The 17,981-nt window shown below is 35.6% G+C and overlaps 1 protein-coding gene and 3 pseudogenes across 2 annotated transcripts in view; 2 read left to right on the forward strand and 2 right to left on the reverse strand.

Moving 5' to 3' along the window:
- Positions 1-17,975, reverse strand: part of UBE2R2 (ubiquitin conjugating enzyme E2 R2) — a 91,420-nt gene extending 73,445 nt beyond the window's left edge. The window contains exons 1-2 of one of the 2 annotated variants that reach the window (XM_025049719.1): positions 17,682-17,975; positions 17,379-17,611 (exon numbers count right to left, since the gene is read on the reverse strand). In XM_025049719.1, coding sequence (XP_024905487.1) covers positions 17,379-17,555 — 177 coding nt within the window. In that variant the 5' untranslated portion in view covers positions 17,556-17,611; positions 17,682-17,975. Of the gene's footprint in view, positions 1-17,378 lie in introns of both variants that reach the window. The other variant, XM_006916058.3, reaches the window with a different exon arrangement.
- Positions 5,113-5,231, reverse strand: LOC112483174 (annotated as a pseudogene).
- Positions 8,607-8,725, forward strand: LOC112483116 (annotated as a pseudogene).
- LOC112483126 lies at positions 13,859-13,977 on the forward strand (annotated as a pseudogene).
- Positions 17,976-17,981: the final 6 nt, after the last annotated feature.

A 17,981-nucleotide genomic window follows, 5' to 3' on the forward strand; every position in this document is an offset into this window, starting at 1 on the left:
GTCTTTATTTAAAATTAAATAATCACTAAAGTCTCTTCTGACACCAAAAACACTGGTTCTTAGATACTTCAATCTTCTAGTTAGCTAAGCATTACTAACCTTTAAAATCCCAGAATCTTTTCAATTGAAAAACCAAAAATATAATAAAATTTCATTTTTTCATGATATTCTTAACATTGATCCTGGTAGAGAGCAGTTGTAGATATAAACATGGGACATATGGCTGAATGGGTGTAGGCCCTAGCAATAGCCTATATATAGTAGTTTCTTTAAAAAGCCCGACAATGAACTGCTTTTTGCTTATTTAGCTCATTCAATCTCAGAAATAGGTACAGTTATGTAAGCACCCAGAAAATATAACAAAGCCATTCTACATTTTTTAACAAGAACTTTTTAAAATTTTACCTTTTTCAGCTTTACTGAGTATAACTGAAAAAATAAAACTAAGATTATTAAGTCTGCAATTTTTTTTACTTTTTAAATTTAAAAAGAGCAGTATTCACTTTCTTGGTATATACTCTGTTAAGTTTTAGCATGTACATGTTTTCTTGTAACCACCACCACAAGTAGAATACAAAACAATTCCAACACCCGCAAAGAATTCCCTCACACTGCCCTTTTGTAATCAAACCCTCCCTCCACCCCTAACCGCTGGCAACCACTGATTTGTTCTCTGTGCCTATAGTTTTGTATTTTTCAGAATGTCATGTGAATGGACTCATTCAGAATGTAATCTTATGAAACTTCACAATGCCTTTGATATTTATCCATGTTAATGGTATATCAACAGTTGGTTCCTTTTTATTGCTGAATAGCATTCCATATTATAGATTATATTAGTGTGCTTATACATTCACTCACTTAAGGACCTTTGGGTAGTTTCCAATGTGAGGCAATTATGAATAGTGCTGCTATAAACATTTGTATTCACATTTTTATGTAAACTTACTGTTTTGTGTAAACTTAATGTTTACACAAGCTTATATTGCCCTAAGACAAATTCTTAGAAGTGGGATTGTTGGGACAAATAGCGACTGTATATTTAACTTTGTAATAAACTGCCAGACTTTTCCAGAGTCTGCATTCTTATCAGAAGTATGAGAGTTCCAGTTAATTCTCATCCTCACCAACACTATCAGTACAATATATTTTTTTATTTTAACCATTCTAAAAGGTTTGTAAATGGTACCTCATTGTGGTTTTAATTTGCATTTCCCTAATGACCAGTGATGAGCATCTTTGCATGTGCTTATATGCCATCCAAATATATTCTTTAGTGAAATGTCTGTTCAAACCTTTCACCTATTTTTAAAATTGGGTGTGTTTTTTTCCCCTCTTTGCTGAGTTTTGAAAGTTCTTCATAAATTCTGGATACGAGTCCCTTCTCAGATATGTGGTTTACAAATATATTCTCCCAGTTCATGGCTTGCCTTTTCATTATCTTAACTGTGACCTTCACATAAAAGTTTTAAATTAAACAAAGTTAACTTCATCATTTTTTCCTTTCATGGATCATGCTCTGTTTTCGGTGCTGTACCTAATAGCTTTTTACCAAACGCAAGGTCAGGAAGACCTTTTCTAATGCTTTCTTCTGAGAGTTTTGCTACTTTATGCTTTACATTTAGGTTTATGATCCATTTTAATTTATAAGTATACATATATGTTATATAGGTTGAGGCTCATTTTTTTACACAGGGGTGCCATTTCCAACACCATATATTGAAAAGACAGTCCTTTCTCTACTTAATTATGTTTGCACCTTTGTCAAAAAAATCAGTTGACTACATTTATCTAAGTCTATTTCTGTGCTCCCTGTTCCTTCGACCAATATACCACACTGCCTTGACGAGTGTAGCTTTACAGTACATCTTAAATGTGGATATAGTGAGTCTTCTACCCCTGTTGCTCTTTTTCAAAACTGTTTTGGCTATTCTAGTTCCTTTAACTTTCCATATATAATTTTTAAAAACCAAAGCCATAGTAGCCATCTCTTGTATGGCTTCCTTGTCCTCCAGAAAATTAGCATTTTTACTGTTGTGCTTTATCTTGTCAAAACCAGTTCAAATATCTTCTCTAAATACATTATGCAGATGTTCATAACTTTTGACCCAATATATCCAGTACCAGAAACTTATGTGAAAAATGCACAAATATAGATATAAAAATGTGTTCAACATAACAATGGTTAGAAAGCACAGTAATTCCCCAGGTCTGACAAAAGGGAAAAGATTGTATAATCGAGAGATGGAAATATCTTCAAAATGTTGTTTTTAAAAATGAATACACAGTAATCCAATTTTTTTAGATGAAATATAGCACATTTCAGAAGAAAATATATTAAAAGCATTATTCCTGGATAGTATCATTGCAATTGACTTTTTTTCTTCATAGTTTCAAGAACTTTCAAAACTTTCTACAATGAACATGTATTAATGACTTATAACGGGATAAACATTTTATTTTATAAAAAATGTCATCACTTACACAGTAAAATACAAGTTCCTCTGTATCAGCATGTATATTATTAGTATCAAGTTTGTTCATAGGATATAAATAATACACATGATGGCATTTTAGAAGAGTTTACTCTAAACCCTACAAATTCTTCTACTGTCATGACAGTGACAACACACTTTTCTCTATGCTTGTCTTCATGTTTAACTTTGGACAGAATTCTAAGCACAAGCTAATGTTTTAAATTACATCATTAATAAATAACACATAGGAAAAGATGTTTGCAGCATGCGATACATCTGAAAAATGACTAACTTCCTTTATTCAAGCAGCCTTTATTCTATTTAAAAAAAACAAAAAACAAAACAAAAACCTTAAATGGGCAAGGGATAAGTATAGATAATTTGCATAAATATTACAAATGGCTAATGACAGGAAAGATAAATTTCATTTACAATTTAAAAAACCACCAAAAAATCTAATTTATCAAGACTGCAAGTTTTATAGTTTGACAATAGCCATATACATTACATAATGGAAAATAAATTAATATTTTGAAGGGTAATTTGGTTATACGGTAAAATTTAAATAACATATCCTTTAATCCAGCAAATCCACTCACAAAAGCATTAAAAGATATGTAAAAAAAAAGTCCCTTTCAGCTTTGCTTATACGTAAAAAATTGAAAACAATTATTCATCGATAGGGATATAGTTAAAGTATATCCTTAACTGGAATACTATGCAACAATTAAATACTGATAATGGAAAGATCTCCAAGATAAAACTCTTGTTTTTTTAAAAAAACAAGATCAAGAATTATAGTATAACCACATTTATGGTTTAAAAATGCAGATATGTTTGTATATGCATGGAATATTACGTATCAAACAGTTAAGTAATTTTCAAGGGTGAGAAAGAATTTCATACTGCTTGAACTGTTTTTCTAGACTACTTTAAAATAAAAACGATAAATGAATGCCCTTAATAAATGTTCTTCATTACATCTTCAATGTTATAAAATTTAAATTCCTGTATAACAACTGCATGATACATGAACTCCATCAAGGACTTAGTATTTTTCTCCACCATATCTACTAACCTGAATTTAAATAGCTCCATGTTGAAGCTGAGATATAACCAGGTCTTGCATGGGAAAGTTTAAGAATTAAAGCAGAGAAGAAATAATGTGGAAAAAATAAGGAGCTAACTAACTAGGTTTAGGGCTAGAACTTTCCATAATTAGTTTATAACAAATGTCTGGTAACCTCCAGTGTTAAAAATATAGTAACTTTCCATTATTTTTAGTACTATAATAATATCCTTTTAGTTTGTAAAAAAATATAATTATGACCAGTCCAATTGTGAATTCTTTAAAACTGAAGGCAGCAGTCAGCAGGTAAATACATTCAATCACCAAGAAATACAATTTTTTAAAGAGAGAAAACAAGTATTAGTGAAACTATGAAGAAATTAGAACCCTCATACACTGCTAGTGGGAATGTAAAATGGTGCAGCTACTTTGGAGAACAGTCTGGCAGTTCCTCAAATGGTTATACATAGGGTTAACATATGATCCAGTAATTCTATTCCTAGGTAAATACTCAAGAAAAATGAAATTAAAATGTCCACACAGTATTATTTATAACAGCCAAATAGTGGAAAACCCAATGTTCAGCAATGATGAATGGATAAATAAAATTGTCCATACCATGGCACACTATTTACCAAAAAAAGAACTGACGTACTGATACATGCCACAAATTACATGAACCTTGAAAACATGCTAAATGAAAGAGTCCAGTCACAAAAGAGCATGTATAATATTATGTCATTTATGTGAAATGTAAATCTATACACTTACACAATAGGCACACTTACAGAATAGGCACATCTATAGTCACAGATAGTAGAATAATTGCCCAGGGCTTGGGGAGTAATGGGGAGTGACTACTAATGAGCATGGAAATTCTTTTTGGGTGATAAAAATGTTCTAGATTGACTGTTTATGGTTGTATAACTAAAAACCACTGAATTGTACATTTAAATGGGTGAATTGTATGGTATGTAAATTATATTTCAATAAAGCTGTTATTTAAAAAAAGGAAAATTGATAGATTAAGAAATTCTTAATAGGCAAATCAACCAAATGCAACTGTGAACCTTACTTTTCAATAATTTTTTTAAATTTTCAATTACAGTTAGCACGCAATACTATATTAGTTTCAGGTGTACAACACAGTGATTAGATATCTATATAAATCACAAAATGATCACCCCAATCTAGTGCCTCTCTAACACCATACAGTTATTACAATATTGGCTATATTCCTTATGCTACACTTTCTATCTCCATGACTACCAATGTGGACTTCTTAAATCTCTCCCCACTTTTTGCCAACCTCCTAAACCCCTCTCCCATCTGGTGACCCTCAAAATATTCTCTTTATCTATGAGTTTGTTTTTGATCTTTAGATTCCACATATACATGCAATCACATGGCATGTGTCTTCCTTTTATTCCACTCAGCACACTACTCTCTAGGTCCATCATGCCATATCATTCCCCGTCCCCTTACTTTTAGTCTGTGTGTGTCTTTTAATCTGAAGTGAGTCTTGTAGGCAGCATATGTAAATGAACCTTATTTTATTTTTTTTTACGCCTACAGCACCTGGTCTTCCTAGGTGGTCTTCCATCCAAGTACTAACCAGGCCCGACCCTGCTTACCTTCCGAGATTAGACAAGATATGGTGTGTTCAGGGTAGCATGGCCGTAGACCTGAATCTCATTTCTGATCCTGATTCAAACTAACTTAAAAGTATATCTATGAGACAACTGAGGAAATCTGAACATTGGACATTAAATAATGTTAAGGAATTTATTGTTTATTATGCAAGTGTAAGACTAATATGATTATGTTTTAAGAGTCCTTATCTTTTAGGAATTCCAGTATTTAAGAATGAAAGGATATGCTCTCTGGGGTTTACTTTAAAACAATTTAATTGGGGGAAGCAGGGGTAGAGGGGGAAGCATCCAAGTTTTCAAGAAGTCATTCATAGTAAATTGGGTCGTAAAATAGAAGCTGGAGTTCAGACTAAAGAGGGCAGGAGAAAAACTGGAAAGGGCATTCCGGACAGATAACAGCTTTTGACAATGGCACTGTCAAAGATCACCTATCAGGCAGGAACAGGAAATACAGCTGGAAAAGTAAGCAAGAACCAGATCATGAAGGGCCTTGGATGTCACACAAAGGAATTTTTACTTAATTTTGTGAAAGATGAGCTGCTAGTTTTTCTTTTTGGTGGGAACAGGTCAGTTTAGAGCTTTAGAAAGGTTACTCTGGTGACATCATAAACTGGAGAGGCATAAGACAGAGTAAAGAGATTACTTGTCACACAGTTCAAGTGAGTGACAACTGAGTGAACTTACATGGTGACAGTAGGAATGAAGGGGGGCTAAATACCAGAGACATGAAGTACTAAAAAGAATTAGATATGTGGAAATAGGGAAGCAGAAATCATCTGAACTGATTTCCAGCTTCCAGGCTTGTGACTGGGTAGACAGTGTCCAATATCCAGGAGAGCGAATATAGAAGCAGCTTATGGGAAAAAGTGGAGTCTAGTTTAGTATTTAAATCTTTAGTGTAAATAGGACATACTGGTGGAATTGTCTAATAGGCAGGCAAAAACTCAAGAGGTCTAATTAGAGACTGTAGACCTAAAAGTCTTCAGGACATATATGGTGGCTAGAACAATAACCCAGGAGAGGTTGTTTGTAACAATTCTTGTCAAAGAAATTTAAGCTATTTTAAAAGTTCCCTCCCTACTCTACTTTGGTAAGAAGTGCTTAATTTGTTCAAGGTATATACATAAACAGAATGGGCAAGATATACTTAACCTTATATTTAGGAGACTTTATACATGGAAGTGAGAGGAATATATGTATTTGGCTAAACTTCACCAAAATTATTCTTTAACAAAATACATGTATGCAGAGTATTATCCAAGTACAAGTACAGCTATAAAAATGTACTTTACTAACTATTCAGATTCTGTATCAAAATCCTCTGCTCTGTAAGAAATTCTGCACTTCTAAAACACCCTTCTAGTCTGCTTTTAAAAGATCTAATGTTTTTTGATATTCAAAAAAGGTTAAAAAGAATTGGGCTTAACTGTTTTTGTTTTTATTCATTAGATTTTCCACATGAAGTTAAGCAATCTTCACCATGGGACTATAGAAGTCAAGGTTGTTATAGCTGGCAGATTTTGCTAATGCCTTTCATTATCACTGTTCCAAAATTCTTAACCTCTCCTAAATAAGTTTTATAATATTTAAATTACAAGAAGAGTGCTATACAAAGGTCCTAATTTGCTATATTACTATATAACCAAGATTTCAATCAATTAGCCAAACCTTCAGTCACCAAGAACATTAGATCTGAGGCAACCAGGCAACTACAGATAAAATGTCACTGATGAAAAAAACTCAAATAAAATACAATTCCTTCCCCCAAAAGAAATCACAGCTAGAGGAACTGAACAGTTCAAATATTTAGCCACTAGTGTACCACTAAGTTCCAGACTAGGGGGTGAATCACTTAAGGTCTATGGAAAAATTCAGATATCAGAATTGCTTGAAATTATATGCAGAATTTGGAGGGAGGGGATTGCCATTCTCAAAAGATGTGATGCTTCTCCACCCTCAAAAAAGATTTTAAGTATTACTCTTTTAGGTGCTATGCCAAATGCTAAGGAAATTTAAAGACTCAGTGGAATTTCTTAAAAGAGCTCATGATCTAAGAGTTAATTTAGACTCACACACTATGATTCATCACAACAGAAAAATTTTAAGTTAGAAATAATTGATTTCCTCAATACATGTAACTTTTCCAGTTTTACCACTTACTACCATTTTTTTTTATTCAAGAAACCTCTCTGTACATAACTTATTTCAGAATTTACCAATAACTAACTTCAGAAAAAGTTATATAAGAAAGGTGGAGATTTATCAATTCAAAACACAGGAAGTGCTCTCCCCATTAAAAGCTCTATTAACATAAGATTCCTTAAATCTTTAAATTCTACTGAATTTCTGTATCTTCAGTATGACTTTTCTTTCCTTATCTAGGGAATTGTTATTCTTATTTACAATAAATGTTAAAATATAATTAACAAATTCCGAAGAATTTAGGTAAGAACCTTGAGAATATTGTTATTATACTTTTTTTTTTAAACATTAGCATTGATGTTTTTCCCACAGGTGTTAGTCCTTAATGGCTTAAATATATCATTATTCTTATTCCTGTTTAGCTAATGGGGGAAACAGCAGTTAAGTGATAAGACAAAGATGGGCCTTTTCAAGTAATAGTTTTTTTTGTTTGTTTGGTTTTTTAAACCCAACTACCAGAACTCAAATGAGCTTTGCCCTCCTCAGGAGGCTGGCTATATACCCACTCCAACACTGCTACAACACCATTGCTCAAAACAATTTAGGATTCCTTTTTTGAGAATTGTCTTCAGAGCCTATTGTACAACTTCTTAATGTCTTTATTAGTGGAAGATCTTTACTTCTGTAATGTGCACTGTTTTGTTTAACATTTAAAAATGATTCTCAGATTTAACTTGGTGAATAAGATAAATAATCTGAGTAATACAATTTTTTTAGTCAAAAATGACTGAATATAAAGTATTAGACTAATTTTACCTGTGCCTCTGCCAACAATTTCACAAGTTTCAAATCATATGAAGGATAGTCTTTTTAATTTTATTAAATTTATTGGGGTGACACTGGTTAATAAAATTACATAGGTGGATATTCTTTTGAATAAAACTTTTTGTTTTGCCTTATTACATATATCAGGTATGGTTATAGGTAAACTTAAAAATCTGTTTTCCAAGCTTTAAATCACTGTTTCTGTAAAAGATTACTACATATTGCCCAAGTTTTTGTAACTTTGCCAATTCTTAATATTATCATAAATGGGGCCATGGCTATTTTCAACAAGGTAGTAATCATTCAATTATTACAATGTGAATTACTATGTACACTAAATGTGCATAGTAATTCAAACTATTTCCTGGAATTTATCCCTCAAATTAAGTATCAGCTGCCCATGCAGCAAATACTGCAAAGGAGGTAAATAAAGAATTATGAGTCTATGGCCATGTCACTCTGAACAAGTCCAATCTCGTCTGATCTCGGAAGCTAAGCAGGATCGGGCTTGGTTAGTAATTGGATGGGAGACCACCTAGGAAGACCAGGTGCTGTAGGCGTAAAAAATAAAAAAATAAGGGACTGTAAGCTGACAAGGTCCTTGCAATCTGTGAGGTCAACCAAGGGTTGCCTCACCTAAAAAATATTAAAACAACAACAACAACAACAAAGAATTATGAAATTTAGAAATCCAAATGCAGACTAAACTATATAGTACTGATCTAAAGATGCTGGAATAGAGGTGAAGAATACCACTTAACATAATCAACTGCTAGAACAACAAAGAAGAAGCTCAAGTTTCCTATGGTGCTTAAATATACTTGGAAAAGTATTAAGGCATTACTACTTTAAAAGCATAAACCAATTTGTACTAAAATATAACTCCATCATTCTCCATAACCCCACACCGTCACTTCAGATGTGTTTTATAATTTCTAATCCCAAAACTAGTTTTCTTAGGATTATATTTATCAACAGTAGCGCCATCCCACTCTCCCCACCTAAAGTCACTATTAAAGGAATTTGGCAATTTAAAAAATCCTTCTACGACGATGTATCATTCTCTAACTGAAATAGTCCAAGAACAAAAAAATCCAATTTTTCCAGTGAATTTAAAAGATATAAACTGAAGTCATAGCAGTCTCTTCCCATAATTTAGAAGGAGCAGATAATTACTTTTATGAACTTTAAGTTTAAATTTAAAATAGTTCTTATAAAATGCTCCACAGGGACAGGAACATCAACATCACTGTATTCCACCTCAACATCTTGTCCTATTGGGTCTTCAGGGGCAATAACACATGGAGTTGTCACCTTCTATGATAACAATGCCTCTTATGCAATCCCTCATAAATGACCTACCTCAGGCTCTTCTTGAGGTGTCAGTCTTTTCAGAAATATGTCCATGGTGTTGTTTTTTTTGTTTTTTTTTTTCATCATAGACTTCCTTGTAAGTAGATAATGTACCATGAATATTCGACCTTTCAGCGTTGGGGTCCATGTTTTTCAACTTTTTCGGGGGCTTGGTGAGGTCTGTAAAAGCTTCTGCTAAACCCTTTCCTGTGCGTTTTCTTGTGGGTTCCTCTTTTTCTTCTGCATTTTCCCTTTCTCTTGCCTCTTCTTTAGCTACAGTGTTCCTGTTCCAGTTCCAACAACTCATTAGTCAATTCCTCAGGAACCACCTCCAGGAGGCTCCTCAATGTCATCTTCATCCACATCCAGGTTAAAGGTTCTACCATCTCAACACAGCATTGTTGATTTTTGCAACCTCTTCATGCTTGGTAAATCCTTTGAAGTCATAGATAAAAACTCTTGAGTGTCTTCTTCCAGATGCCATTCATACACTCCCTGGTGACATCACCCCAAGCCCAAGCAAGGTTCTTGATGCAGTCATGGATGTTGTAATTCTTCCACAATTGCCTGTCTTTCTCAGTTGTAGCAATAGCCTGGACAAAGGTCGTTTTCAGGCCTTAAAAACTGCTATAAGTCTTTGATCCACTGTTTGGATCAAGGAGGTGGTGTTTAGAGGGAGAAGCCACATTGATATTCAGATGAAGATCACCAATAAAGAGGATGTCCGGGAGCATCAACTATAAGCAAAATCTTAAAAGGTATGTTATTCTCCAAACAATACTTCTCCATTTTGCTGGCAAACCAATCCAGGAGGGCATCTTGGAAAAGGTGCTTGGTCATCCATGACTTTTTATTACTGACAATGTATGCTTATTGATATGCTTGAAGGCCCTAGGATTCTCATCCGGCCATATCTAAAAGGGTTTGAATTTATAGTCTGCAACACCGCTCCCCTGCCACCCAGCACAAGCAAGAATGCTGTCCTGTCCTTAAAAGCATTAAAACCTGGCATTGAGCTGGCCTCCTTAATGGATGAAAGTCCTTTCACGCACCTGTTTCCTGAATAAGGTTTCATCCATATTGAATATTTCCTATAGCGAATAATTTTCTTCCACAATCAGCACATCCACATTGTCCATCAGCATTCTGACTCACCACTCACTTTTTCATTATATAACGAATTAACAATTCTTGAATCGTTTAAACCACCCAGAGCTAGCAGTAAATTCAACATCGTAGTTGGGTCCAGCCTTTTCTTGTAACTTTACAAAATTTTTGCTTTGGCTGCTATCATCACAGTGCTGAGAGGGATATGCTTCTGTGTCTGGTCTTCAACCCAGGTCGTTAGAAGTTTCTCCATATCTAATGACCCTTTTCAAATTTTTGTTAGTCTCATTGCCTTCAATGAAGCATATTCTTTAATGGCTTCCATCACTTTGTTCTTCAAGACCATAGCTATGGCGAAATGGGACATATCTGACTGATAAGCAATAACCATCACTGATTTTCTACCTTTATAGTCCTTAATCACTCTTAATTTCATTTCCACGTCAATCACTCAACATGGTCTCTTAAAGATAAATTAGCAGTGTTCAATTTGTACACTTAGGGGCCATGATGACAAAATAACACATGGTTAAATCAAACATAAGTGGAATGATGCAATCAAGAGAAGTGTTAAACATTAAGGTTTTGAGGCTGCTGCAGGCACAATACGGTATACTGTTTTACTGCAAACATTTTTTTTATAAGTAGAAAGAGTATATTCTAAAACAATAAAAAGTATAATATAATAAGTATATAAACCAGTAAGTCATTTATTATCATTATCAAGTATTATATACTGTACATAATTGTATGTGCTATACTTTTATACAACTGGTAGCACAGGTTTACGACAGCATCACCATAAACCTAAGTTATGTGTTGCACTATAACATTATGACATCACTAGACGATAGGAATTTTTCAGCTCCATTATAATCTTACGGAATCACTGTTGTATACGTGGTCTATTGTTGACCGAAATGTAGTTATGCATGACTGTACAGCAGGTCTTCGAATAACATCATTTCATTCAATGTTATTTTGCTATAACATTGATGAGATGCCATAGGAATTTAACTTTTTATATCAATTAGCCTATGGTAAAAATGTCATTTCGCTTAAAGTCACAGAACCTATTAAAGACATTGTGAAGATCTGCTGTATATGAGAATAATAGTCACCACACATCACAGGAGGATTATATGATATTCTATGCAAAGTTCGTGTCATATAGTAAACACTCAACAAGGTTAGCTACTAATGACTTCATTACTAAATCCTTAGTGGTGTGTATCTGCAATTTGATATGGCATTCAAAGTTTTAGCATGTTTTAAGTGCTCATTCTACTTACCTTGCCAACAGGTTCACAGGAATTCGATTTATTATTTGTGTTATAACAAAAGCATTTTTATATTTGTTATTAAAACAAATTATATACAGGTGTTTAAAATGATTATTCACTTTCTATCTTACATTTTCCAAAATCTGAATTTTCCAATTCTCACATGGAAGAATATTTCCCTAATTTCAAACTTTGGCAATCTGAACTAAAATTATTAATCATTCTATTTACTTCGGAATCAACTTATTTAAAGGTACATAAATTCTGAATAACAATTCCTTGCTGAATAAAGCTGAGATAAATTAGTTCTGTACTGACAGCACATTCAAAGGGGTTGGTTCACTCTTACTTGGACATCTATGTATTATATATGAAACAGTCCAAAAGAAGTTTAGGAACATAAAATTAAACCTTTAAAATATTATCTTCAGCAAGATGGAGTTCTGGAGTCCTAATCTCTGAATTTGTAACTCTTCCTCACTGTTACTTTCCCATAACAAGATGAGCAGAGGTGGACGTTTCTTCGATGGTCTTTCACCTGTCTCAAACAGACTAAGACCACTAATACTATATTGCAAAAATGGAACAGAATATTTTATCTTAATAGATTATGTTGACAAATGTTCTAACTGGGCTTAAATTTAATAGCTTTGATTTTAATTACCATTTACAATTGCATCAATAATACCTACACCTCACATTTCCATATTTTAAAGTCTACACAAAGAATTTTATGAGATCATTCATAAAAGCTCTAAGGTTATCTATGTCCTTATACTTTCCCTTACTATCTATAATGTAGTGACTTTTCCTACAGTGCTTTGCCTTTGATGAGTGCTCAATAAATAGTTTGCTAACATAAATCTCTGAAAAAAGAAATCAACATGCTGCAAAGAAAATATTAAGGCCCAAATCCTTTGTTCAAGAAGAAATAATCCTTATTTTATCAAATTTAAGACACTGATGCTGGCATTGAAAAAAAATACATTGGATTTAAATGTTCTCTCACAATTAGAATCCATTAAGTCTTACAACTGACACTGGTGAAAGTCTTTTCAGGCACCTGTTTCCAGAATAAGGAAGTTTCATGCATACCGAATATCTGCACTAGGGGCAACTATAAAACTTCGTAGATTCTAAGACACAGCTCAATTTCAGAGAAGTTAAAAACTAGATAAATATGCTTCTTGAAATCCATATGGTAAAAGCATATTCTATAAAATACTGAGGTGCTATATTTTCCGGGTAAGGGGACACTAAAACTACTTTTAGTGCCCCAAACCACTAGACATTAACTATGTTTCCATTTACAATGTTGCCTTAGTTCACCCAGCACTCAAGGCAACTTCAGCTTCCGGAAAAGATTACAGCTAAAAGCTCTAAGAGGTATTCTCAAAGTAAAAGAGGAAAAATTAAAAAATAAATTTCTAACTGACTGATTCATCATACAATTGTTTTTAAAAAATAGCATTACACTTATAATTTTAGAGTTGTTGTTTTTAGTTGCCTATCAAATCCCATAAAACAGGAAGTCTAAACTTGTCAGTTAACTCTCAGAAAATATATACTAACTAGTTTATGTGTCTATTTTTTTCCAGAGAAAAATCATTAATTTCTCAAAAAGATCGATACAGCAAAAAGACTAAGAATCACTTTCTTAAAACAATCCTTCAAACTACATATTAAGAATTACAGTCATAAAATAAAGTACACTATAATATGAAGGACACTGCCCTCCACAAAAGTTTTGTGGGGTTTTTTGGAGGGAGGGGCGGGGAGAGAGAAAATTCATTATTTCTAAAACAAATGAAAATAATATACATATTCTTTATTTTTAAAGACTATTATTAAAGAGTTTCTTTAACATAAACCAAAGTGTTAAATCTGATAAAGAAGCTCCTACCAAGGAAAACTGCATGTGTAACAAATACTTTCTAAATAATCAGTTTGGTCTATGTCCATGCTACCCTGAACAAGCTCGATCCCGTCTGATCCTGGTAGCTAAGCAGGGTCAGGCCTGGTTAGTACTTGAATGGGAAACCACCTAGGAAGACCAGGTGCTATAAGAGTAAAAAATAAAAAAAATAAGGGATTGCAAGCTGACAAGGTCCTTGCAATCTGCAAGGTCAACCAAGGGTTGCCTCGCCTAAAAAAATAAAAATAAAATAAAATAAAATAATCAGTTTGGAGTTTCTAAAAATGGAACATACTTAATATTTTATTCCCTCAGATTATTGAATGAAATCAAAACTACAAAAAGGTAACTGCTATACTTAAGCTTTCTGTCTCATTTAAATTTTTATGTTATGCACATCATAAAAGAGCCACTCTCACTTTCTGATCTCTAGACTCACTATCATGCTTTTAGATAATTAATGCAGGAGTTGCAAGGAGGTTCTATATCAAAGCAGCTACATTAAGATCATTACCAAGAGTTATGTGAAAAGACAGTTCTTTTTAAAAGAATGGAGGTGAACTTGTTAAAAGTCATTATGAGCTGCTGACTCGATCAATAATTCATTCCTCCCATACCATTATAAAATTCCAACCTACTCCACAGTTTTAATGTTCTTGGTTTTCTAAGACAGCTATCCCCAACCTTTTTGGAACCAGAGACTGGTGCTCCTATGAGAATCTAAACCCTGATGATCTGAGGAGGAGCTGAAGCGGTGATGCTAGCTCTGGGGAGCAGCTGCAAATACAGATGAAGCTTCTTAGCTCACTAGCCTCCTGCACTGCAGTCAGGTTCCTAACAGGCCACGGACCAGTACTGGTTTGCAGCCCAGGAACTGGGGACCCCTATTCTAAGCCGTCTCCTACTTTTTGTTTTGTAATGATTGACCCTTAGAACAAAAATTCAGAGCAGCAAAGAAATTCACTTGGTATGTCAATGAGATCAAGAAACTGGATAAAAAGCAAGGCCACAAAAAGATTTTACAATAAGCAAAAAAATAAACACAAGAAACTATCTTTTCCCATTATACACACATAATACTCTCCAAAGCTAAGAATCACATGGATTCAAGGTATTTTTTAAGAAACAAAAGCAAGATGAATCAGAAAATTTGAAATATATAGGTCTCACAAGTCTCTATAACAGACGTCACAGTTGAACCAGACTGAAGCCAACTATTTCATGGTAAAAGGATCAATTAGAAGCCTATTTATTAATAGGTAAAAGTTTAAAAAGTTACAGTATGAAAAATTTTAGAAAGTTGCACTGCCTTCTTCTCTATTATGCAAAATAGAGAAGAGTTTAACTAGAAAATAAATTATACTAAACACTGAAGGACTACGACTTGATAACGGAAAACAGTGGTAAAAAGTTGTGCCAACTTTTAACTGCAGCTGTAGCAGGACACACTAAAAGCCTTGTTTTAAGACAAAAGCACTGAAATAAAAAACAATGGTTTTAAATCTATCACCAGTGTTAACTGCTCAAGACCATAAATTTGCCTGTTTCCAATTAAGGATTTTGAGATAAAAGGCCAAATAATAAGGGGAAAATGAAATTGAATAGTCTCACACACACAAGACTAAAATATAAAATCAGAACTTTCATATATTTTAAATGTCACAATTAAAGGTAAAAACACTCAAAAGAAACAACACAACAAAACTGGCAATTAAACCATTCTTTTAAATAGGACTGAAATTAATAAGCACAATGTAAATGAGTGTACGCTGCAGGGAATCCTCTTTACATATTACCTATTCCAAACTGAGGTCATCCACACTCCTTTCACAGTTACTTAAGCAAAAATAATAACAAACCGAAAACACAGTTTTTTAACAAACTCCACTGGAGTGATAATATTCTAACTAGTATCCATTTATCTTGACTATCAATTGTTCCAAACATCATTCTGGAAATTAAACTTTACTCCACTAAATTTAGCCAGTAAATTTTGCTCAATAATGCTTTGCTAGAAGTTATAACATAAATTCCATTTTGTGCAATTAATTTTCCGATATTTAAAAATATTTATAATTGACAAGAGAAGGTTCCTAAACTAAGTAACTTGTATGTTTACTTAATGATTTTAAATATCTGCATCTGAAAAGTACTGCGCATGGAGTCCACAAAAAAATGAGGCATTCTCCTATCAATTCTTCACATTATCTACAAACTTGACCCAATTCCAAGCCTGAAACAGGCTTCTCTACCTTTAGTAAGATAGAAAACAAAAACTGGGTAGTCCTAAAAATAAACATCGTAACTCCATGACTTAAGATACTCATTTAAACCTTTTGCCAAGATAGCCCCTCCCTTCAAAACAAACTACTCACTGTTCTATTTGACTTAACTTTGGAAATACAAAAATTAAATGGATTCCTAAGCACTCAATTCTCTGTCTCTGCACCATTTAAAACATTCAACCATCAATGTGTGATTTGTCCCTTCAAAAATGGTAAAAGATAAAACAGAAAATAAAAAAAAACCTTAATATCTCCAAGTTATTCTACCATAGGATTAAAAAAACTCACCAGACTGAAAAATAACCACTATTCTAAAGTCATGGGAAACAATGGAAACACTATCTATGGTCCCTGTCTACGGAGCCGTCCTACTCAGTGAAACCACTTCACCTCAAATGATACTTTTAATCTGTGAGACCACTCCATTTGCTAGAGTTAGCCACCTGAGCAAAGGGTTTCAATTTCGTCTCACTAAAGTGGGAAACTATCAATCTCTCTACATAACAAGTTCCACCCTCTGGCTATTTCTACATAAACAGCAGCAGCAACAACAACAAAGCCAGTAAAGTTGGTGGCAGGGTGAGGACAAAGGGCATTCTGAAACACCACAGAAGTAGACAGAGAATGAGGCCAGAAAGAGGGCTTAAAAGTTCCCTCAAATGGAAAAGGCTAGAAAATGCAGGTATCCTTGTTTACCGCCCCTAGGTTCCTATTCTTTATTACCGCCACTGAAACGCAAAGTTGGAACTACTACTCCGCCAGAAACCCATCAAATCCTCAAAATGTCAGGTCACCAGGCAGCCTATGGAATGGAATGACAGGCTAACACCCCTCCCCCACCCCCCAAAAAAGAAAGGTCCAATCCAATAAGTGCAGGTCACTCTGCCCTCTGGGGCAGTTCCAGCCTGCGCAGGGATGGTTCTGATGGGAGAACGAGAGGGGACAGACAGACCACCTTTCTTCCCATACACCTTCAGCTGAAGAAACAAAACAAAGACAGCCACCCTCCACCCCTGGTCGCCACTACCCTAGCCAGAGAGGCTTTCCTATTTCCCGGTGCAGTCTGGCCTCCCGCCCCCGCCCCTATGACAAAGAAAAGGCACTCGGTGAGCAAGGCCTTCCTGCCTCCCCGGGTGGGGGAAGGGGGCTACCGAGGTGAGGAGGCCCCTCCGCTAACCCGCGCTCACACTCTTGGCCCCGAAAACAGCCGAGCGCGTCGGGGAGCAAAGGCCTCCGCCAGGGGAGCCTAGTGTGGGGGTGGGGGGAATACCTTGAAGTAGCCGCCTTCGTAGAGGGTGTTGGGGGGTCCGAAGATGGCAACCTCCCAGTTGTAGAGGTCGGACTCATCCACCAGGGTGATCCGGAAGCCCTCCACCGGTTCCTCCTGCAGGGATTTCAGCTCCAGCATCAGGGCCTTCTGAGAGCTGGTCATCTGCTGCTGGGCCATCGCGGCGGCGGCGGCGGCTGCAGCGCCGGCCGGGGCCCCAGTCCTCACGCACCGGCAGGCCCACACCCCCCCCCTCCGCGCGCCCGCGGACCGGGCCGCACCGGGCCCCTGTCTTTACACACCCGGCGGGCCGGACCAGGCCCCAGACGGCCCGTGGGCCGGACCACGTCCTCTTCACACACGACACAGGCCGGGCCTTCTCCCCACACTCGGGCCAGATGGGGGGAGGGGTTGAGGGAGTTAGGGAAATTCGTTCCCGGTCCCGGGCCTCCCCCCCCCGGAGGGGGCCTCAACTTGGGGGGGGGGAGAAAAGGTGGAAGCGGAGGAAGGCGGCGGAGGTCCGGCGATGGTGAGGGGAGGGGGCCGGGCCGGCCCGGGAGCGCCGCGCTCGCTTGCCCTCTCGTTCTCCTCAGGGGCCACTGGGGC

This window comes from Pteropus alecto, unplaced genomic scaffold, assembly GCF_000325575.1.
Source record: "Pteropus alecto unplaced genomic scaffold, ASM32557v1 scaffold206, whole genome shotgun sequence".
Taxonomy (NCBI): domain Eukaryota; kingdom Metazoa; phylum Chordata; class Mammalia; order Chiroptera; family Pteropodidae; genus Pteropus; species Pteropus alecto.